At 43.1% G+C, this 24,519-nt stretch overlaps 1 protein-coding gene across 2 annotated transcripts in view; it reads right to left on the bottom strand.

Annotated features, from left to right (window-relative positions):
- Positions 1 to 11,310: 11,310 nt before the first annotated feature.
- LOC129179195 (uncharacterized) overlaps positions 11,311 to 24,519 on the bottom strand; it is a 52,826-nt gene continuing 39,617 nt past the window's right edge. For both annotated transcript variants that reach the window (XM_054772101.1, XM_054772102.1), the window contains exons 2-5: positions 24,048 to 24,284; positions 22,540 to 22,896; positions 20,366 to 20,554; positions 11,311 to 16,415 (exon numbers count right to left, since the gene is read on the bottom strand). In XM_054772101.1, coding sequence (XP_054628076.1) covers positions 14,338 to 16,415; positions 20,366 to 20,554; positions 22,540 to 22,896; positions 24,048 to 24,284 — 2,861 coding nt within the window. In that variant the 3' untranslated portion in view covers positions 11,311 to 14,337. The remainder of the gene's footprint in view (positions 16,416 to 20,365; positions 20,555 to 22,539; positions 22,897 to 24,047; positions 24,285 to 24,519) is intronic.

Here is a 24,519-nt window from a genome sequence, read left to right as displayed (position 1 = left end):
TGGCTGTATTTTGTTTTTGATGATTTTTGTTTTTTTTATATATTTTGAAAAAACCCGCGAAGCACTGAAGCCGCAAAACATGAAGCGTGAAGTGGCGAGGGATTACTGTATATCTGTATCATGAAAGTGTATCTTGACTAATTGTCTATTTTACAGATGGACAGCAGTGTGGAGGAAACAATAGGAGAGGAGGCGATTTGTGATGACGTTAGGCGGCTTGATGAGCTCAAGGCCATTGTCAAGGAGAACGTCTCGAGATCACAGCAGAGAACAATGCAAAAAATAAACTTGAAAGGTAGCAAAGTCAGCTTTGCAGCTGGTGACAGAGTGTGGCGACAAAATGTCAGGAACCAGCAGCGTAAGGGTGGGAAGCTGGAGTCCAATTTTCTTGGCCCCTTCACCATCGTTTCCATTGATGGCAAAAGTGCTGATCTCCTTGGGGACAATGGAGTGGTTAGTAAAAAAATAAGTATTGACCACCTGAAACATTTCCGGCAGCAGAATCCCCGGATTCCCCACAAAATTTTAGTATCTGTCTCCACTGCCACAGGACTTGGAGGCACTGTCCCAGGTGCCTCTGTCCCTGCTGCCACAAGACCTACGGTGATTGTCTCGGCCGCCTCTGTCCTCGCCTGCACAAGACCGTCAGTGATCGTCCCCGCTGCCACTGTCTTGGCTGCCACACCTGCAGCCACTGTCCCTGCTGCCTCTGTCCCCGCTGCCACTGTCCTTGCTGCCTCTGTCCCCGCTGCCACTGTCCTTGCTGCCTCTGTCCCCGCTGCCACACCTCCAGCCACTGTCCCCGCTGCCACTGTCCTTGCTGCCACACCTGCAGCCACTGTCCCTGCTGCCTCTGTCCCCGCTGCCACTGTCCTTGCTGCCTCTGTCCCCGCTGCCACTGTCCTCACTGCCACACCTCCAGCCACTGCCCCTGCTGCCTCTGTCCCCGCTGCCACTGCCCCATCTGCCTCTGTCCCCGCTGCCACTGCCCCATCTGCCTCTGACCCCACTGCCACTGTCCTCGCTGCCACACCTGCAGTCACTGTCCTTGCTGCCTCTGTCCTCACTGCCACAGGGCCAGCTGCTTCTGTCCCTGGCCCAACTGTCCTCGCTGCCTCTGTCCCTGCTGCCTCTGTCCCCGCAGTCACTGTCCCAGATGCAATAGGACCTGCACGTAATGCCTCTCCAACTGCAGGAAATATCGCCTCAGGAGAAAGTGACCCATATACAGACACAGAAATAAAAAAATGTATGTTTATTTCACGTTTTGCCTTTACAAACAAAATGAATACATGTAGTGTTGTGTGTTGGGTATGCATGGATGTTAAAATGTTTTTCAATCAATGTTGGGTCTTGTAACAGTGATTAACTAGTACTTCTCACTTTTGTAGATCTCGAAGCGGTGTGGACAGGGAGCCACTCCAGTGACCACGTAATTTTGTCTAAAATAGGAAATTACAGGTTGTATTGCTGGGACATTGCAAGAATTGCTCCTGACCAAGAGCTCGAGAGTGAGGTAAAATGTTTTACTTTTGAATGACTGACTTTAGATGCATTATTTATTGTATTGAAAGTACTGATGGAAGAATGTGTGCATGTGCATATATTTGGTTGGTTGGTATTTCATTAGTTGGTCCCACTAGGCACTACTGGGCAATATTTTAATTGTTGAGGATATAAATTTGTGTTTATGTGTTGTGTGGGAACACCATGTGCTCTTTCATTTTTCTTTAAGGTGATCAATGCATACCTGACATTGCTTGTACAACAGTACAACAAAAACAATGTGGATCAAGCTGCTGTCATTGACAGCTACGAAATGACACGCATCTGGACTAAAAATACCTCCAAGCTCAAAGTTCGTAGAGAACATTTTTTTCTAATTCAGTAATGATTACATCATTGCTTTGCATTGTGAAAATTGTACTTTATTATCCTTCAAGTTGTTTGTTTTGATTGATTTTCAGATGGATCCAATGCAATACAAGATAATTGTGGGGATTTTCAATGAACATCATCATTGGATGTTAACGGTAAACCTTTGACTGTCACTTTGAAAAGCTGTAAAACAGTCCTTAATTGGTGATGATATGAAGTTTATGATTACAGTTTAGGAAACATAAAAAAAAAAATTAATCTGTTTTCATTGTCTCACTCAGTTGTAGTAGTGGAGAAGTTGTAAAATGAATGTTACCTTCCAAAATGCAAAGGTTATTTATCCTCATGAAAAGCGGGCCGTGTTTGTGGATCCATTGGGAGAATCCCAGATGAAAATAAAAAGATGCCTGGAAACAACAAGGTAACAAGAAGTTAAAAAGCAGTTACAAACCTAAAACTGGTATAGACAAAGATTTATCATTTCTTCAAGGGCATTCATGCGGAAGAGGGATTGCAAGGTGTCAAGGTGGGCATGTAGCACCCTTCCCCATGGACTTCAGAGCGATGGCACATCATGCGGTGTCTTTGCTTTGAAAGTGAGTACTGTAGTGGTTTCTTCCAGCTAGACCTTCAATGTTGACGGAATCAATCCAGCTTATGCACACATCACACAGTATATTGGATACAATATTTAGAACCGATTTCAAGATGGTGTTAGTCCTGCACTTCTTCATTTACCGTAACTTGCCCCCCCCACTCCTCCCGCCCCTTTTTTTTTAGGAAAGTATGAAGTATCACTATTCATTGGGTCCATACCTAAAAACCTGTTTTCAGTTTGCTCAGTGTATACTAGAAGACCAGCCCTTGACCTTAGACATGAGCAAAGGTTGCGTCAACAACATGAGAGAAGAAATTGCCAGAACTCTTCTCCGTGAATCTGGTGTGTTTCCTTTTTGCCTTCTTTTGTTTGTGTTAATGTTCAGTATCAGCAGGATTGTTTGGAGATGTTTTTGGTCACCATTTTGTCAAATAACTGAAGGTTGTTTTGTGTGTGTGTTTTTTTAAGAGTCCCTCAAGAATATCTGCCATCATTGTGGGTCTGAGGGAATGGATGCCATGCTATGGGTAATGACATTACATTGAACATATCAGGACACATACTTAGCAAGCCAAGTTAGTAACTACTATAGATGTCACATTCTTTTTATACATGAAAGTAATGAATACATTTTAAAGTAGTTTTCTATTGTAGTGGTAGTAATGCCTACAGTAAAAGATAACGTATAGAAAGGATTTGAATAACACCTCCAATGTTTTTCATTTTCAGATTTGCTGTGACAACTGCAGCAGGTGGTTCCACCACACGTGCTTAAATAATCCTTCGCTGGATGACGAGTATCTCTGCCCTCTCTGCGTGTAGGATAAGGGGGAGAGAAGAGCAAGTGTTTGCTACAGTTGGGACTTACCGCATGGTGGCCTAGAGGTTAGCATGTTGGCCACAAAGTCAGGAGATTTGAATTTGAATCTGTGTGGAAAATGATGGATGGCGTTCTGATTGTTCTAACTTTGCCTGTGTTTACTTTTCACTGTGTTTTACTTTTGTTCCATCCGAGTTACATTTTTATTATTCATATATATTTATTTATTGTATATAGTTTGAAAAAATCACCACTAATAAGCACATTTCTGTTAAAATACTATTTATATATTTTGTAATAAAGTTTTCATATAAAACATTTTCCCCCTCCTATTTACTGTTTGGGACATTTTGAAAATATATGATCTTAAACCAAACAGAGTGGATTTTGGTCCTGCCAAATATTGCATCCGCCTTCCTTTTTGCTGTTTGGGACATTTTTAGATGAAATGACGCCAACTACGTGAGAGATGGATGTCTTTGAAGCACATTGTGTGAATTACACACATTTAGGAGTCGTATTTGACCAACGAGGGGTGGATGCAATTTTCGGCAGCTCCAAAATCCGTCCTGCCGAGAATTGCATGCACCCCCTATTTCTTGTTTGGGACATTTTTAGAAGAAATGACGCAAACTACGTGAGAGGTGGGTGTCTTTGAAGCACATTGTGTGAATTACACACATTTAGGAGTCGTATTTGACCAACGAGGGGTGGATGCAATTTTCGGCAGCTCCAAAATCCGTCCTGCCGAGAATTGCATGCACCCCCTATTTCTTGTTTGGGACATTTTTAGATGAAATGACGCCAACTACGTGAGAGATGTGTGTCTTTGAAGCACATTGTGTGAATTACACACATTTAGGAGTCGTATTTGACCAACGAGGGGTGCATGCAATTTTCGGCAGCTCCAAAATCCGTCCTGCCGAGAATTGCATGCACCCCCTATTTCTTGTTTGGGACATTTTTAGATGAAATGACGCCAACTACGTGAGAGATGTGTGTCTTTGAAGCACATTGTGTGAATTACACACATTTAGGAGTCGTATTTGACCAACCAGGGGTGGATGCAATTTTCGGCAGCTCCAAAATCCGTCCTGCCGAGAATTGCATGCACCCCCTACTTCTTGTTTGGGACATTTTTAGAAGAAATGACGCCAACTACGTGAGAGGTGGGTGTCTTTGAAGCACATTGTGTGAATTACACACATTTAGGAGTCGTATTTGACCAACCAGGGGTGGATGCAATTTTCGGCAGCTCCAAAATCCGTTCTGCCGAGAATTGCATGCACCCCCTACTTCTTGTTTGGGACATTTTTAGAAGAAATGACGCCAACTACGTGAGAGGTGGGTGTCTTTGAAGCACATTGTGTGAATTACACACATTTAGGAGTCGTATTTGACCAACGAGGGGTGGATGCAATTTTCGGCAGCTCCAAAATCCGTCCTGCCGAGAATTGCATGCACCCCCTATTTCTTGTTTGGGACATTTTTAGAAGAAATGACGCAAACTACGTGAGAGGTGGGTGTCTTTGAAGCACATTGTGTGAATTACACACATTTAGGAGTCGTATTTGACCAACGAGGGGTGGATGCAATTTTCGGCAGCTCCAAAATCCGTCCTGCCGAGAATTGCATGCACCCCCTATTTCTTGTTTGGGACATTTTTAGATGAAATGACGCCAACTACGTGAGAGATGTGTGTCTTTGAAGCACATTGTGTGAATTACACACATTTAGGAGTCGTATTTGACCAACGAGGGGTGCATGCAATTTTCGGCAGCTCCAAAATCCGTTCTGCCGAGAATTGCATGCACCCCCTATTTCTTGTTTGGGACATTTTTAGAAGAAATGACGCCAACTACGTGAGAGGTGGGTGTCTTTGAAGCACATTGTGTGAATTACACACATTTAGGAGTCGTATTTGACCAACCAGGGGTGCATGCAATTTTCGGCAGCTCCAAAATCCGTCCTGCCGAGAATTGCATGCACCCTCTACTTCTTGTTTGGGACATTTTTAGATGAAATGATGCAGTCCATGTGAGAGATGGGTGTCTTTGAAGCACATCGTGTGAATTACGCACATTTAGGAGTCGTATTTGACCAACCAGGGGTGCATGCAATTTTCGGCAGCTCCAAAATCCTCCCTACCGAATACTGCATGCATGCCCCTCTTTTCTATAAATGAATGAGCTTGGTAATTTGTCATTTGTTATACAGAAACAAATAAATCGAGGGACAACTGTGTAACAAAGTGCCACAGTTACATTGTGAATGTCTAACCTGCTCCTCCCACCGCGTTTCTAGATATGCTTGAATCAAATGCTTCCACATATCTAACAAATATAAAGTCAAGAAATTCGTGCTTTGGGTGCTGTATAGTTACCCATAAAGCTGACAAAACGTACCATCGCTTCATTATCATGAAGTACTGTGCCTTAAGACTAACACGGCGTCACACGGTTGAGTTTTCAGCTGAGCGTGCGCGCTCCCGCGACCTGCATGCAGATCTCGGCATGGATGCCAAACTCGGCACAACAGGTAACACCGGCACCCGGAATGTTATCCAGAAAGGAAGAGGAACTAACAACGTAAATATGTCAACAATTATTTAAAAAATAAATGTTGAACAGAGCACAGCTTCAATGACGGCATTTCAGATATACATTTTACAGACGTTCCAAAAATTCAACAACAGTGCATTTTTTGTAAAATACCTCAAAACTGAACTGCTCGGGGCAGGAAGGAGATGCAGAGTTATCAACATCGCTCAGAAAATCACTTGCTGCTCTCTGCCCTCCCTGGACGACATGTCCAGATCCTTCTGCAGGAGGAAAACAGACACCACAAATCACAATGGGCCCCTCCCACCCCGCTCACCACTTGTTCGACCTGCTGCCCTCTGAAAGGCGCTTCAGGTGCCGCACAAGCAGACTTTCAGTTTCAGTATGACAATGCTCACAACCAAACACCCCCACATAAATAGCCACTGCATTTTTTCTATTACGCTTTCTACCTCATGCATTGAAATGAATGATGGCAGCCGGACTAACCTCTGAAGAAAGGGAAATTCATTCTAAAAAAAAAAGCACAACCACATGCAAATGCCAAGGGAATTGTTTCATGATGTGTGAGATTCCATTGCTTCGTGTTGTCAGCAGAGTCCGGACCGGAAAGGATGTCAGTTTGAGAACCGGCGGTGACAAAACAATAAAATGATGTTTGTAAATTCCATTCCATATAATAAACACCTAGTTTACAATTACTTAAAGTGTCAAAACGCTTTTTGAGACACCCTTTATTTAAACAGATACAGCAACACTAGCTTCATACACATATTTGCACTATTTTTGTACGTCTATGAAAATATGCATATGTTTTCCCCTTGTATGAGTGCTTTTATTCCCTAAAATATCTTTAACTGCCCAACTTTGGTGGTTTGAGCCACCGAAGTTGGGCAGTTTTGTTGAGTCAAACTGTGCAATGACAATACAGCCTATCCCTTGCCATTCAAATTGTTGGAAATTCTCTTCCGTCACAAAAGTATCCCGAAATGGTGCACATCACTCCATAGAAGACTACACCCTGGACTGCTCACCACGATTCACAGAACACGTCCTGTGTGTCCTCATGTGTCGACACAAAGAGGAACACAGAGCAAAAAGTATGGCCACACACTGAGCAGCTAATAGGTTTGTCTTCTGCGTGTGTCCTCATATGGGATACCAGATTCACTTTTTTGGCGAAGATTTCACCACAGTCTGAACAACGGTAACTGTTTTTTCCTGAGTGTGTTCTCATGTGTGTCAGCATGTGCGCCTTTCGAGTGAAGCTTTTGTGACAGTCTGGGCAACTAAAAGGTTTTTCTCCAGTGTGCGTTCTCATGTGTCTATTGAAAGACGATGCAAAAGAAAACGCATCGCCACCAAGTGCGCAACTGAAAGGTGTTTCCGCTGTGTGTTTTCTCATATGAACTACCATAGCTGATTTTCTAGCGATACTTTTACCGCAGTATGAACAACTAAAATGTTTCTTAAAAGTGGGCGTTCTCATGTGTTTCACCAAACTTTGCTTGTCAGAGAATAATTTCCCACATATTGAGCAACTAAAAGGTTTTTCTCCTGTGTGTGTTCTCATGTGTTGCGTCAAATAACATTTATAAATAAAGATTTTAGCACAAACTAAGCAGGTGAAACGCCTTTTACTCTTCTTTTCAGAGCATTCAGCGTGTTTGTTGTCAGCGTGAGTCCTCATATCACCTTCCCGGTCTGTATCACTGCTCAAAGCTTCTCTGGTGTCGTCCCTGTCTTCATCCTCAGGAGAGCGTGGCGTTGTGTCGTCACTACCTGATAATGGCGCTAAGAGCTCGTCTGCTTGTGATCCTCCACGGTGGTCTCCATCGGCTTCTGTCATGTGTTGTTGTGAGCTTCTGCTTGGAGGCTCCGCCCTTCTGTTCTCCTCACATGGACTGTGATGAAGCTGTGAGGACTCGGGTGGTTTGTCTTCATGCTGTTCGGTCTTCCCAGAGACACCAGTCAGTGGAAACTTGGGGAGATCAGCCTCCTCCGGCCCTTGAAGATGATCTGCCTCCTGAGTGATCCTGAGTTCCTCCTTTTCCTCTTTCACATTGGGGGGCTGTGGATCCTCCTGCTTCAACGTGGAGATCCCACCCTGCGGCTGATGGAGATGTTCTTCTTTAATGTCAATCAGCTGTTGGACGCCTGCAGGACAAGCAGGAATGATTGTGGAATATAATCAATGCTTTAACAAGTTTGTGTTAAAGTTTGCTAGAAGAGGTGGCCGGAGACTGGGAAGTCTGGGATTCCCTACCGAGTCTGCTGCTCTCACGACCCAGACCCGACCCGGATGAGTGAAAGAAAATGGATGGATGGGTGGTGTTGTTTATTGTATCACAAAATATAGCAATGTCCACTTCAGGGTGTTACTGACCATTGTTTTCCACAGTGGTGTACAGTCAGGGCCAGCAAGGCCTTCTCTGCTGGCCTAAGCACTTCCAGAAGCACATTCATTAATTTATTCCAACAGTCAATGATTTTTATTTTGTAGCATGTTTCTTAGCTGCAGTTTCCAGTAGCGTATGTATACTCTAAGTTAGATTTTTCAGATTCAGATTTCAGATTCTATGTGTTGCCATATCAATGTCATCTGAGCAGGGCCTTCAGAATCAGAAATGCTGCTGGCCCATGTCATATACACTCGGCAATGGGCTGGTTTATAGCCAATGAGACTTCAGATTCGCCTCTCAGGGCCAGCAAGCCGGCCCACGATGACGTCAGCACTTTTCCATCCTCTGATTGGTTGATCAGAGCAAAACTGTTCTACCGGTCAATGGCTGCCTATAGAGGAGAAACCGACATCTCTGGTGAGTAGATGTATTTCATTTCAAAGGTTTTAGATTTTTGTCATGTTATCATTGATATATATTGATTGTGAGTTTATCCAGGTGATGTTGTAGTCAGGCCTATATGCGACATATCGGTTTGTCGATGCGCTCACCTTGTTCATTCTGTTTAAAGTCAAAATATTCCCACGCTGGGGCTATGGCATTCGCCTTAGAAACCATCGCTCCTGTGCCTTCATTCATGTTAGCGTATGCTGGCTCACGAGGCTAACTTGCTGCTAGCACTCTGTGTCCACTCGCTAGTAGCCCCGCCTCCACAAAGAGGCTGAATGAGAGGAGGGTTCACTCCCTCCGTACGTTCCACGATAGAACCAATGCACACATACAGATGCAGGGTGACCCTTTTGTCATCCAACCTGTGTGGTTACAAGAGATGAGGAAATGAAACACGCATGCATGCACATGTCAATTTATCGAGGCCGGCATAATTAAACTTTTTTTTTTATCGTGCGATGAATCATAATTTAATCCCTTAAACCCCGCTCTATACACACTCGTTACATTTGGCTGAGCACCAACTTTGCTAGCAGCGGTCTACCACCGATCGCCAGTGGAAATTAGTCACTAACTCAAAGTTACAAGCAAGTAATGTGGGTCAGGCGTGTCGTTCACCATGTATTCAAAGATAAGGTGACTTGTATTATTAAGCAATACAGTATTTTTATCGTGGAAATTTGCATCCTTTCATTTTTCAGAATGTGGCCCTTGCTGGAAAAAGTTTGGACACCCCTGAACTATGCCCTATTAGTCTTTTCATTTATCAACGCTCAACATTGCACAACTGACATATTAACACTTACTCATTGAAAAAATAAGTAGCAACCAACTGTCTTTCCAGTTCATATTGTTTTCAGATGCTGTATCCCGTTGTGGCCATTAGACGGTAGTGTTGACGTGCTGTGACGACCTTTTAATTTTTGACCATTTTGTCCTTTTACAATGAACAAGTGTTTTCTTCCAGTTGATTGATGCCTCGGTGGTTATTCCCCCAGCAAATATTGTAATATGAGATGACTACGACTAAGGACTGCCTGACATTTGCATCTGCCAAAACTGGCCTAATTATTAACGTTTCATGTTGCATTTTATTCCTGCATGTCCAGCATATTCCCTCGGCTGAAAATTTATCTCGCTTATAGATGTATCATATCACCAGGGAATACTCTTTTTTATGTTTTTCTCCACGTCCCCTCAGGGGCTTCGTAGGTTCTCGATACACGGTGACACCGTTTCCGAATTAGTGAAACAGTGGCATTTTCACAGCCGATTTTAAGATGAAAGCCTGGACATAACCTGGTCCCGACCAGTTTAGCTGAATTTACCATGGTGATACAGCTGCTTTAAAAGAGAGCTACTTTCGCCGAGCATGCAAGTCAGCACACTACCACACTAAACTCGCTTCGCAGAACACTCCCTTGCGGGCAGATAACTCGTCTGCCTCCAAGGGAGTGTTCTGCAATTCTTCTGTTAGACGCATAGTTTCCATCTGCTGCATTAATTATGTCAAGGCTGTTCGATCGTCTTGTTTTCCACTATTTCATGTCTTCAACCAACACGTCGTGCACTCTGAGTCACGTGGCTTTCCCATTTTATTCTTCTGCCACAGACAGGCTTTTGTAATGTTGGCGACTTCCACAGTTGGCGTATTTAGATGAAGCGGTACGACCGAATGACGAATCTGCGGACGTGAACAACAAAATGAGTTGACCTAGCTGACACAGCCGGACTCCGTGGCCAGTTGAAACGAAGCAACAGTATTACTGTCAAAACCCACTCTTTATATGAAACATAGAAAGTGTGTTTAAAGGACCGAATACACATGTAAACATACCTTGAGTCCGTAGCACAATGCAAGTCGTGCAAAGCTCCGGTTTTTGCAGTCGCTCGTTCTTCTCTCTTGTTCGAGAAACTTCCTCCTCGTCCATCCTTCTTTCAAACAGCCCAGAAATATTGTCGTAACGTATCTGTTATTTATCAACTAGTTCACGGGTTTGGATGTTTTTTCATGAAAGTAGTTGGTCGCCTTCGCCATTTGCGTCATGTCGTGTCTCGCGTCAGCTGCGTTAACTTCCGCCTTTTGTCCTTCTTCGTTGTTTTTTATTGACGGAGAACCCGCCAGATATAGTCAGCAGTCTCAATCCTGCCATATGAAAATTGGATCTGTCGCGAAGCCCACAATTCAAGCCATGGAGGGGTTGGGAACTCTCCCCAGGATGAGGAAAAGGGCATGGATCCTAAGAGCCCATAGGCTTGCAAAGAAGGTACGGGTACTAGACAACTGCAATATTTGCAGGAAAAACAAAGCAAGACCGTGAAAACAAATCATGAGTGATCTTCCCCCAGAACGCTCCAACCCTGCTTCTCCCTTCCAGTTAGGGCCTGATGAAGTTAGGGATGCGGTAAAAAGGAGAGTCAAGCTCAAGGCATTGCATTCTGCTGCATGGCCTGGAGAGCTATAGGTGGCAACACGAGGGAGATGGGAGGTAGGCTACATTTTAAACAATAGCCGACAACGCCACCTCGGGTGATAATTACCTGTTAAGAGGGGGCACACTTTGTTGATTGCACCAATGCGGCAGAGAAACGTGGTTGCCAAAGACACAACAATGATTTTATTACAATTCGTTAAAACATTAAAAGTTACCATGTCAAAGGAGGTTTAAATATCAAATTCAACAAAATCAACTACTCCAGCTCGTCTTTGTATTTCTTTATCAAACAATATTAAAACAGTGAAACAGACTTCCATCTATTCCAAATGAGTTCCGTCCTTCCAACGCACATCATACGCATTGCACGTACTGTAATGGCTGTGAATGGACGCCACAATTAAACAAGAGTGTACTTCTTTCATTGTTGCCACAAAATACTAATTCATATTTTAATGGCATTGCTGGATGTTGTCAACACCAGAAGATCAGTGAAGCAGCGCTATAAACACAACACTTAAAAAATAGATATGGACAACGTAGCAGGATACAGTACACCCCTGAATGGACGAGTGGACTTTAAGAGGACGTCATGACGACATCATCCTAACCATAATCAAGAATGGACGATGATCACGTTGCTGTCTAACACAGCAACTTGATGCTGAAAGCAGTTGCCTGGTTTTGCTCATTTTTGACTAAGATTTTTGGTCATGCATTACAAGAAAGACAGGTAATACATGGAATAACATGTATGGATTAAACCGCAATACTGTACGTCCTTTGGTCTCATCACAAGCGGTTCTTAAAGTATAAACGGTGCATCATACACATAGTTCCAGAAATACAATCACTTCCCAAACCACACAGCTACAGACAGCCTTGTTGTTCTGTCACAGAATGCAATCTATCAAGAATAAAGCGACAATCGCCTCATTAAAAAACATCTGAACAAGACATTTCTGGTTTAAACACCCCCAAAACAAACAACACTTACATAAGCACATGAAATGACTTTCTTGACCAGATTGGACAGACATACATCAGAAACATCCAAAACATGTTCAAATGTCATTTTAAATTCAAATGGCTGCCAAAAGTCTGATCTGGTTTGAGATGCCAGCATCTGACTTAATGTAAACACTTGTTCCAGTCAGGTTGAGATGATTCTTGTTGACTCTCGGAAAAAAAATCATTTATTCTTGTTTAGGCAAGAACATGCGTGTTCGCATGTGTAAGCTAAAGGGTTCATGCATGTTGTGCATTCAAATGGTGCGTTCAAGTTTGGACGCACCATTGGCGTGTTGGACAGTTTTTGTCCAGCACGCGTCTGCATGTATGCATCAAGCTGGGTTTAAAAGAAAAGTGTTTTTTTTAACCACAAAGTGAGCAATCAAAAGGTTTTTCTCCTGGGTGTGTTCTCCTGTGATTCTTTCAATGACAAGAACAAGGGAGTCCCAACTTTTTCCAACGAGGGCCACATAGTGGAAAATGAGAGGATCCAGGGGCCCCTTTGGGATTTTGTAAAGCTACAATAACAACTGCATCTCAGCTTTGGGAGTTAATTTTTAAAAAAAGGCAAATTATTTGAATGAACATCGCTCTTTGTTCCATTTTTTCCCCATTTTTTCTCCTTTTCCAAAAATGACAACTTTATTTATTTTGTTTCTCATAATATGGCTTTAATATTTCCAACTCCATGCTATTAAAATTACTATTTTTCACCATAATATTACCTGTTTATTTGCGAAAATTGAAATTGGCTTTCTCGTTAGAATGTGCTTTTTCTCTTAATATTTGCCTTTATTCTCATAAAATTACAGCAGTTTTTAATAACTTTATTCCCATATTTTCACTTTATTCTCGTAGCAAAAGATATTTTTATGCACCCTCATTTTTCAGGGTTTTTATTTGTTGTTGTTGGGTTTTTTTTTTAAGTATAACGTTTTAATATTTTAACATTTAACATTTCAACATTGTGGTACTAAAATCATTCTATTTTTCATCGTAATATTACATTATTTTCTTGACTTTTTCTTGTTAGATTACAACTTTTTTCTCACAATATTTTGACTTTATCCCTCCCATGAGCTCACTACTCGTGGGAGGGGCCAAAGGGTTCGAGTGCAGAGCGTGTTGGGTGGCGGCCAAAGGTGAGAACCTTGGCAGTTCAGTCCTCAGCTGCAGAAGCTATCTCTTGACAAGTGGAATGTCACCTGTCTGGTGGGGAAAGAGCCAGAGCTGGTGTGCAAGGTGGAGAAGGTCTAGCTAGATATAGTCGGACTCACTCCGACACACAGCAAGGGCTCTGGAACCAGTGGCTCTATGAAAAATATGAAACACAAAAGCTAAGCCAGTGATCACCAACCTTTTTTAACACAAGACCCCTGGTCTTGGCTGTGAACCGAGACAAGATCTAAATTGGTGTGTGCTGGAACCTCCGACCGGGCTTTGGAGACCGACCTCAGGGCTGGGTGCGTGCCTGGAGAGTGTATGTGTGTTCCGGGTGTGTTCAGTGGTCAAAACGCATGTCTGTCGGTCACTCTCCAGGGGGAGAGGGCAACAATGTGATAAAGAATTTCATTTTCCGAATATTTTCACGACTGTGGCGGAGAGCGAGGACTGCATGTGACTTACGCAAATTAGCTGGAGCGCCTTGTCCGCACAGCCGCTCCGGTCAGAAAGGATGGAGCGTTTATGAAAACGCAGTTCACATTTTCATCCAGCTGTGCTGATTTGACATTGATGTATTGTCTCTCTCTTATCACCAACACAGACGTAAACATATGCATGCATTTCAACAGCAGCTGCGCGGATGGCTAGGCTAGAATGTGCCATTGGTCCTAAGAAGGACCCTTAGCTGCCCTGCAAGGTGCCGGGCATAAAAAACAACAACAACAAAAAAAAAAAACATGAAGTCCGTCCCCAGCTGTGCCTGTACAAAATATAAACATAACTAGGGAATTCACACCAGCAATCAACCGGGCAAGTCCCAAAGATGGACGATGGGGTTGGTTGACTCAGGAGCTAAGCAGTCCCAAAAATGAACCAAACCGTTAGCCTTAATACCAAAAAGTGTGTATTGAACCGCGAGGAAGTAGTACCGTTACACCCCTAAATCAGGAGTTATCCATTTCAGTCAGTGTGCTGTGAACAAACGCCAAAAAATATTCAAAATGACCAAACGTAATGTTCAAACATTGGCTTTGTTAAACTTATTGTAAGTCGCAGATTTGGCTTTTTTAAGTAGCGCATCAGTGAAAGTCTCTTTGTAACAAGCGCTGCCTTTGGAGGCGATCATGACTTTTCTCGTCACCAGAGAACTGAGCACCTCTGTACTCAGGCAAGCACGACGTGCCGTCTTGTTTTTAGTGACCAAGCTGAAGATCCTTTCGCAGTCCGCATTGCTGTGAAAAATCACACACACACCGAGCATGACTGCGGAGAGGTTTGAAAACAGCTTGGTCCCTCCCGATTCCATCGCTCCTATTTCTACCCAAGCCTCATCCACCCGTTTGGTAAGAATATCATCATCCAAGGCGGTGGACTGAAAGAGCCGAAACTCATCGTCCACTTTATCCACCGTGACGCCATTCCCCAACAAGCAGGGGAACCTGTCTATAAAGTACGTCAGCGAGGAGAATTTGGCCGTTTGCCGTCTGCTGATGTCAGCTACGGCGGCGTGATGCAGCAGTTCGTCCCCATAGGGGAATGAAGATAGCAAGTAATCAACAGCTACTGTGAAATATTTCCTCACATCCCTGAAGAAAGCTCCAAGAGGTAATTCACCTTGGCTTTTGATAAATATCTGCGTGTCATGTCCGATACACAGCTCCTCATCAGGCAGCTGGTGCTCGCTGGATTGGTACAGAGTGGGTTGGTGTCCTCCCTTGACTTCTTCCATCATTTCTACCACGCACTCAGGTTTGCAGAAGGCCAGCAACAATTTTTGTAACTGCAGCTCCAACGTCTGCAGCAATGTGTGCACGCACGGCTCCTCTTTCTGCAGGATCTGATTTGCCGTTTCAAATAACGGCACAGCTCTTTTCAAGAAGAGAGCATACAGCTTGGCCTGCGGGTCAGTCAGGAACGCATAGACCCTTTGCGGTTTTCTGACTGCTGTGGTCTCTGCCTTTTCGGACAGATCCTTCTGATTCTCGCCCATTTGTTTTTGCAGACACATAAAGTGGTCAACCCCTTTGGGCAAAGCGCCCGGCGCTGCCTGTCGCTGTGTGGAACTCGGGCCCATCTTGGACTTTCTGAGACAGAATTTGGAGGACTTCCCAGAGGTAGACGTGAGAGTTGAGGGCTTCCAGGCAGCTGCGTTCTTCAGCGAGAGATGAGCCGACGATGCAGGAGGTTTAGCTTCCTCCTTCCCTGCTGCCTCTTCTGCAAAAAAACGAGTCAGCGGTTCCCACTGCTGGAGGAGTCGTTGGACACATTTGCCCAGAGCCAGCCATTTGGTGGAGGATAGCTTCAAAATCTTCCTGACATCAGTGTCGCACAGCATTTGAAGCTCGCGCACCAACGCTTTCCTCTTGCTACTCTTGTCAAGGTAGTAGTAGATCACAATCAGCATGTCCTCAATGTCAATGCTCAAACTCGAGGAAGACTTTTCCGCGGCCGTATGCATGAGGTGGCACGCACAACCAACTATGTAAATGTGCGGATTCCGGGATTTTATGAATGCCGCGACACCTCTTCTCGCCCCCTGCATGACAGAGGCATTGTCAGCGGCAAAGCTTACGCAATTACCCCACGGTATTTTCCTTTTGTTTAGTTCCTGGTCCATGAGATTGTATATCCCTTCGCTGGTAGAGTCCCGACACTCAACAACTTTCAGCAGCACTACTGCTATTTTCCCAACACTGGGCTCGTACACACGGACAACTAAAGGATGCAATTTCACACCGTCCATGTCTGATGCGCTGCCGTCAGTAGCTATGCTGAAAGGGAAGCAGCACATTAGGTCAGTGATGACCTGCTCGTCATTTGAAGAAATCGTGTTCAGTATAGCAGTTGTTTTAGTTCTGGCACAGCCGTAATGTTGGGCAATCTGACTGTCTGGAAACATCTTCTTAAATAACGGCCCTGCATGGTCAGCGACAGCCACTGGCAAATTGTGCTCTGCTATAAAGTTGGTGAACAGTGTTTCTGCCCGGATAGTCCGTAGATCCGGATCGGCAGAAAATGGCGGGGTGATCTTCGGGACGAAGGGCAAGGCCCTTTCAAATTTTTTGTGTTTCGCTCCTTCTACGTGGCGTCTGCAATCTGAAAATGTAGTTGGAGAGGGGGAGATTATGTTATATATACTGTATATATGTGTGTGTGTGTGTGTGTGTGTGTGTGTGTGTGTGTTACACATTATGATTTACATGAAACACACACATCTCAACATGCACACCTAGAGAGAACTAGATACACACAATTTATTGCTGGGTTTCAAGCACGTGACCTTGGGCTCGCACTATTTCCAGGCTGCTAGGAGCTAGCAAACTAGCTAACCAGCCTCACTGCCAAGCCCTCCGAGGATCGTTCTTCCAGGTGGCTCCATTTCACATTTTTAAGTTCCAAAAATGTTTTAACTTTGATTTTAATTTACGGTGAAAGTACACAAATACTATCTTAAATCCTGCCCAAAATATGGTGACCAAATTTGTTAGGAAGCAGAGTGAGCTAATAAATAGGCCTACGCACTTCAGTGTTAAAGATGAGGCAAAGCAGGTTAACCCATTATTATGAAGGGAAATAGTAGTATTAGTCCAACCTTACATTGGCTTTAAGTAACTACTGTAATATTTATTACAGGCTAATTAACATGGGTTAGCCCAGGGGTGTTCAAAAAGTGGCCCGGGGGCCATCTGAGTAGAGCAGATGTTTGAAAACTAAAAAAAAAAAAAACAGAAGCAAAAACGGAAAAATCAGCGAGAGAACAAAGTCTAACTATTCAGCGAAAAGTTGTAATTTATCATGAAAAGGTCTGAATTTTACGAGGTCATCATCACAATTTGAGGAAAAATAACGTCATTTTAGGAGCATAAAGTTGAAATCAAGAAAGACGTTCAAAGTTGTAATATTATGAAAAACAAACTTTGGTAAATAAAGTTAGAATTATGACAAGAACATTTACAAAAAGAAATTGAAAAAATCCAGAAAAAATCTTAAAATGCTGCTGTAATTTTACAAGAATACCCAAATATTTATATATATAATATAAATAAAAAAAAGTTTGTATTCTAACAAGAAAAAAGTTCCAGTTTTATGAGAATAAAGTCGTAATATTATGAGGAAAAATTATGTCATTCTAGCAGCATTGAGTGAAAATATTCAAGAAAATAATTATATGATACAAATATTATTACAAGTCTGATACAAATACAAAATAAAATAAAGTTGCCATTTTTGGAAAATTAGCTTGGGGGAAAAAAAGGCATTTTATGGGAATAAAGTCATAATATTATGAGAAGATTATTTGAGAAGGAACCAGCAGCAAAAATGTGGGGAAAAAAGGAAAAAGTTTGGACTCCCCTGGATAGACAATGTTAGCTTTTAACGGGATAGTTTGGATTTTTTTTACATGAAGTTGTACACGGACACGGATAAAAGCAACGCACACATAAAATAGAATGAAATAAAATGCGTGGTAAACTACAGAGAGTAAGATGTCCTGAATAAGTGGGTTTTGAGGAGAGTTTATGATTCAGCTGTCGGCTGGGAGAGAGTTCCCCGGTGTGTAACGTCCTTGCGGAAACACACTGTCAGGGCCCGTCACGGAGAACATTCTAGCTTTTTTAGGCAAGTTTTAGAGAGCGCATCACAGCTTTTTAACGTCGTTTAAGTTGCATCTCGGAGATAAACAAAGAGAGATGCAACTGTGAATCCCTATGTCCACCGTTGTCTAACATAAGACTATTATACAGCATTTGTCATTGAAATAAAGATACAGTAAATGCAACTGTTAACTCCCATGTCCATCATTAAGACATTATAATAAGACGGCTGCACAGGGTCCCACTTCACTTCATGCCTCCATGCAGGATTTACAGGTGAATGTTCCAAGTAAACCATTTACTCTTTTATTATATATCTATTATATACTAACAGAATATATTTGATATATTGCATGTTTTCAAAAGGAGCTACATCGTTACATCACATGTAGTTTAGTCCCTGGTATTAAGGGGGCATACGGCCAAAGTGGCTCCACAAACCCAGGCTTTGTGCTCAAGATGCAACTGGACAAAACCTAACATCCGCAATCAGACTTCAATGGTCCCGCCACGCTGGTGATCAACTTACTTTGTCAGGTCCGGTTTTGGGCTTTGTGCTAAGCATGCATTCACATGAAAGGGGGCGTCTGATGTCACATGATTCTATCCCAGCCAGTGCATTTGACAAATATGAGTAAGTCATTATTGTGGAGGAGCACCCAAAAGATGATGAAAGATGAACGATGAAGCCGGTCGAGTTAGGCCACAATTTGTGAATGGATTGTGGATGCTTGGGCTAACGTGTGTGCTTTCGCAAAAGCCGGCATGATTTCTGAGGAGCCGCACGGCAACGAGACTGACTCCGACAATGACGAGAGGGAACCTGGCGTGTTTGATGGAGAACTTGCCCCGCTGTTCATTTGGGATACAAAGATGAGGACTTGGATGGATTTGTGGATGAGGATTGATAAAAAATAACGTGATTACAGTGTTAAATACTTCAATAAAGTACAACCGAACTCAGTTTGGCTCCCGCTGCCTTTTTAAAAACATACGCTAGCATGCATGCTAGCATATTGTAGCGTCCCTGGGAGAACTTCCTGTTCCCCAGCGTGCTTTGCGGTACTGTTTTGGTGCAAACGCTCTTAAAGTTACATGTTTGAGCTACATAGTTGTTAGTTATTGTTCTGCAAAAATAGCAGTGGTGTCTTGTCTGTTTTTGCGCTGCTGTGTGATGTTTTTAGTTGTGCACCGTGACTGAGACTGTTGTGTTGAGTGATGACCTTCCTGACTTCAAGTAGGTTTGATAAGCTCAATGAGAGTTCTGTTCTTAATCTGTCCAATGAAATAAAGCACTATTGCTTCCTCACTGACTCCTGAGCGCCACAGTATGTTTTAGCGTGCATGCACGCTTGCGTATGTTTGACCATACCCGCGCCCAATAATACCGTGCGCCTTACGTATGTGTTAAATACCGAAATAGCACCTGTGACTGAGACTGCGCCTTTTAATACGGTGCGCCTTATGGTCGTGAAAATACGGTAGTCTTTTCATTTATCAACGCTCAACACGACACACCTTTGACATTTGAATACTTATCCATTTCAAAAATAAATACATTGAAGCAAAAACCTTGTCGGGATGGCAGTTTTGACGTGAGTACTCATGCAAGGACTCCTAGTTCTGAGTATTTCATATTGCATTTGATTCCTGGTGCTGGTGTGAGCATATCTAGCGGATTTCCTCGTCTGAAAATCTAGCTCGCTCATAGATGGACAATATCATCAGGGAATGATCTTTTTTGCCAATCATTTTTCTCCATGTCCCCCCGGGAACCTCGTAGGGTCTCATTAAATGGCGACGCCATCTGGGAACTAGCTAAACAGTGAAAGCTGAAAGCCTGGACATCACCTGGTGGGGACCGGGTTACGAGTTTAGCCTACGTTACCATGGTGATGCAGCTGATTTAAAAGCGAGCTACCTTGGCTGAAATCGCCAGTCCAGCTTTCAACTTGCTAACCCACTAAGCTCGCTTCGCCGTACACCCCCTAAGGCTGGGAACATGCTTTGATTAGTTTTCATCTTGTTTGTAGTCAACTTTCTTTTTTACACTTACTAATTAAAGTTCCTTATTTCAATGCAGTAGTCTTCTGCTTCATGTTGAATCATTTTGGGTATGAAAAGAATTCATGTTCATGGACAGCACACCGTATAGCCTGTGCATATCAACGCTCTTATTTCATATATCGGCCCATACAGTAGATAAGATATCGGCTTTTTTCAGCCTCATATGGGTCGGCCTCTACTTTGAATGTGTACAAAAGGAGGGAGGCGGTGGAGGTGCTGCAGGATGGGGGTGATGTCATGAAATGAAGGGGTTCTGGTGAGGATGCGGCGCATGCGATCGATGTTGGGTAGATGGAAACATGCCGACCGGGTAATGTTACTGATGTGATTGGAATGATAGCAAGCTATGGAGGAGTATTTTTTGTATGGGACTGTGCTCATTACCTGTTGCCCCTTGGTGACTGATGTCAATGTCTGTCTTGCACACGGTGCAGAACGCGTGATAAGGCAGCCTGGAAACGATGAGGCAAGGCCATCTCTCCCCATAGCGGTCGAGAAATCTTTGCGATTTCCGAGTCCTTTTTTTAGGTCGTTGTTCAGCCATGGCACATGATGCCAGCCTACCTTTTTCTTCTGTAATAGATCCAGGAAAACATGACGGTTAGCCTACGACCTACTTTGCAACACGCACATCAAAGAGACATATGGGAACTTGGACGAGAGGCCAACAACATCGTCGATATCTTGTTGGAGGAGAACAAGGGATGCAGGTTCCCACTTGTTAGGGAGCGCTCTGATTCGCCGAGAGCTTGTCACTGCACCTTTTGTGGTTAACAGGCAAAACACCACCTAATAAATTAAACAAACTGGAGTCTCAAGTCTGAAAATAAGAAACTAAACATGTCGTATATTCCATAAGAAGACAAAATGAGCATATTGGAGCAGCTAAAGGTTTTTCTCCTGTGTGATACCACTTCACCGGAGTGACCATGACCGTGACTTGAGCAAGTAAAAGGTTTTTCTTCAGCATGAGTGTTCTTTAATAGGGATGTCCCGATCCACATTTTTTGGCTTCCAATACGATTTTTTTTTTTTTTACAGTCTTGCCGATCCGACACCGATGTTTTTTTTGTTAGTTTTTTAAAATAATAATAATAATCTTTTGTTACAAACACGAGTTCGTAGAATTGAATATGGTTATGAAAATAGATCTTCACAGCACTAAAAATAATGCAAGCAAAGTATTTCTGAATGTACTTTTTTTTTAATTCCACAGCATGACCAACAATCTTGTTTGGCTTTTGGAACAAAACTCCCTAATCCGATAAAAGAGCCAATAGAAGATAAAACTGGAAAAAATGGGCGTGTAAAATACTTTTCGGGGAGGACTAAACATTTGACATGGTTATACTGTAGATCAATTTGTGGTGTGATTTAGAATATATGACATTTTTTTAACAAACTCTCTTCACGCCCAATGAAATTTGTTTTGTTTTTTCCCCCAAATTCCGTTTATTTCAGTTTTCTCCCTTTTCCACTTATTTGACCAGCATAGAGTGTGTGCTATTTGGGTTAGTGAAAAAAATGCAAAAATCCTTCCTTTTATTGACGCAATCCATCATTGGCCCATGTGGTCCAGTCATTGAGAAATGGATGTAGCTTAGCCTAGCTAACTTTTCTAATGGGAAGTCAGCCTCAGCACATATTGTTACTAAACCTTCAACAAACCGTAATGCCCGTGCTTGTGATGAAGGAAGATGCAGTCACAGATGTCATTCCAATCGCCTTACTAATGGAAGATATTTTAATGACGCCCTTATTTTATTAGACAAATGTGAAGAACGCTGTTATTTTGAAGGTCGGAGTGTGTTGTGTGTCGAGAATGGCAATTGACTGTTGATACGCGCCGGGTGCGAGAATAAACGTGCTTCTGGTCTTTTTTCACCCAGAACCTGCACGTGGTCAGTGGGTATTGTAGAATGCTCCTTCCCTTAAAGCAGTAAAACACAACACGGTGAAAATACACTCATCCCGCCTGATTCATGCATGCGCACACACACACACACTCACGGGTCCACGAGGTCCGTGCAGACAAATGACAAATTTTCGCACCCACAGCCCCTCGAGCGGCCATTATCATGCTCAAAAATTCCCGCTCTGCGCACCTCCCAATTTTCGTGGCGGAAGCCGATATGATCCGACCTTTACAAATACAGCGGATCGGCAGCCGATCCCCATCCTGAAGATGGGACCGGGACATCGCTACTCTTTAGTGCAATCAACTGGAGTAAATCAGCTAATCTGCCAGTACAAGTTGAGCAACTAAAGGGTTTCCTCCCCGGTGTGCGTTTTGCGCAGAGGACCTACGAGCCAATGAACACAAACACACACATAATAAACAAATTAAAGGTGTTTTTTTTCATGTGTCGAGTCAAAGGAAAGTCTTCCACCACAATCTGAGCAACTCAAACTGTTTTTTCTCTGGAATCGTGTCGTGTGATATCCTAGTTGATGCGAGAGAAACTTTTCTGTTGCTCAAGTTTCAATGTGTGTATTTCTCATGTGTAAGTTTAAATGGGGTGATTTTAGGAAAGCTTTTATGGTAAAACTGTCCTTACCTGTCGTCTTCTTTTTAGAGCACTCCGTGTGTTTGCTGTCGCTGTGAGATCTCTTATCGCCTTCACAATCGATATCGTCGCTCAAAGTTTCTTGGGTGTAGTCCCCGTGTTCAGCCTCAGGAAGAAGCCGTGGTTTGTCTTCGTAGTATTCAGTCCACACAGGGACACCAGTCAGCGGCAACTGGGTGAGATCAGCCTCCTCCGGCCCGAGAAAACACGCTCCGTCCCGAGCGGTCCAGGCTTCCTCCTCTTCCTCTTTAACATGAAGGGACTCCTGCTCCTCCTGCTTCAAAGCGGAGCTCCCCTGCTGCGGCTGAAGGGCACGTTCTACTTGATGACCAATCAGTTGCTGGACATCTGCAGGACAAGCAGGAATTATTGTTAAATAGGATTTATTGACTTAACAAGTTTGAAGTGTTCTCAAAAAAGTAATGCAATAATTGCTTTGCATGGTAATATACATATTCACAATATTTAAACATATATATATTTTTCGTGGTTGAATACGGCCTATTATTAGTCAAAGAAATATGCATATGTAGGAAAATTGTACTTGTTCTTGGCCTAAATGAATCATTTTCAAGCATAAAAATGGCTACATGAACCAACTAAATGAACTAAAATACAAATCCACGGCAGAAGCAGCATTCTAACTGTGAATGTGGTGTTCTACATTGGCCACTGGGTGTGGGCGTTCGGTGAGACAAGGGCCAGATGTGATCGGCAGAAAAGGCATTTATTGCAAGTTTAAATGATCTCACAACAGGCACAGCATAATAATCACAATAACAACGCGGGCTACTGTTGGGGCCATAACCCACCTCAAGCTAAAACTCAACCCTGAACCTCCGATGTCACTTCCTGTCCTCCACACATCCGTCCGCCCTCCGCTAAGGTCCGCTAGGGAACACATTTACTGTGACACACACGAGCAGGAGTTTTATTCACGTCGTAAATGGCGTATTTACTCTTATTGTGTCTACGATATTGGCTAATAGAAGTGGAAAACCATTTGAAGCCGCCATTACCATACATTGATGACACAATAGCCACCGCAGGAAGTACGGCGTCCAGAAAAAACCCAAGAAACTGCTAAAGGTGTGAGTCTGTTATCTTATTTCTGTCTGATATGTTGTATTTTCTCTGATTATATCTATTATATTGAGTAATACAAATGTAAAGGTGACTATAGGGGTGTTATTTCATGTCTAGAGGACTCTAATGATGTTAAAAGGTAAACAGGTTTTCTATGCCATGACTACAAAAATATTCCATTTATTAATCTTGAATCCTACTTCACTTAAATTCACTTATCGCGGTCGAGTCTGGAACCAATGAACCACCATAAACGACTGTATTTATAATATATGGTAATATTCCATTCATGGAGGAGTAATTCCATGATTATTATGATTCACTTACTTTTGGGGAAAGAAAGAAAGAAAGTGTACCATTGATCTTAGTCAAAATGAATGAAAATCTGTTGAAAAACATCGTATTCTCCTCACGTGGACTGTGATGAAGCTGTAAGGACTCAGGTGGTGTGTCTTCATGGTCTTCAGTCTTCACAGACACACCAGCCAGTGGAAACTTGGTGAGATCAGCCTCCTCCGGCCCCAGAAGACAATCTCCCTCTTGAGTGGTCCAGAGTTCCTCCTCTTCCTCTTTAGCGTGAGGGGTCTGTGGATCATCCTGCTTCAAAGTGGCGCCCCCTCCCTGCAGCTGAGGGCCGAGCTGCTCGACATCTGCAAGACACAGACGTATAGCATTGAAAAACGTCAAATTGGCAATAGCAGTCAAATGTGCCGAGTGGTACTGTATGTGGTACCCAATCTGCTACACATCACCACTGTACATGTGTACATTTGTTGCCATTTTGGATTTACAGTACAAGTCATCACGCCGCACTTCGCGGTTTGAAGTTTGTGGCTTCACTCTAATCACGTTTTTTAAAAAACATAGCACTTAATAAATCATGCT

The sequence above is a fragment of the Dunckerocampus dactyliophorus genome, chromosome 4 (genome assembly GCF_027744805.1).
Source record: "Dunckerocampus dactyliophorus isolate RoL2022-P2 chromosome 4, RoL_Ddac_1.1, whole genome shotgun sequence".
NCBI classification, from domain to species: Eukaryota; Metazoa; Chordata; class Actinopteri; order Syngnathiformes; family Syngnathidae; genus Dunckerocampus; species Dunckerocampus dactyliophorus.
Note: the sequence above shows the minus strand (reverse complement) of the source record. Positions and strands in the feature narration are given on the sequence as shown.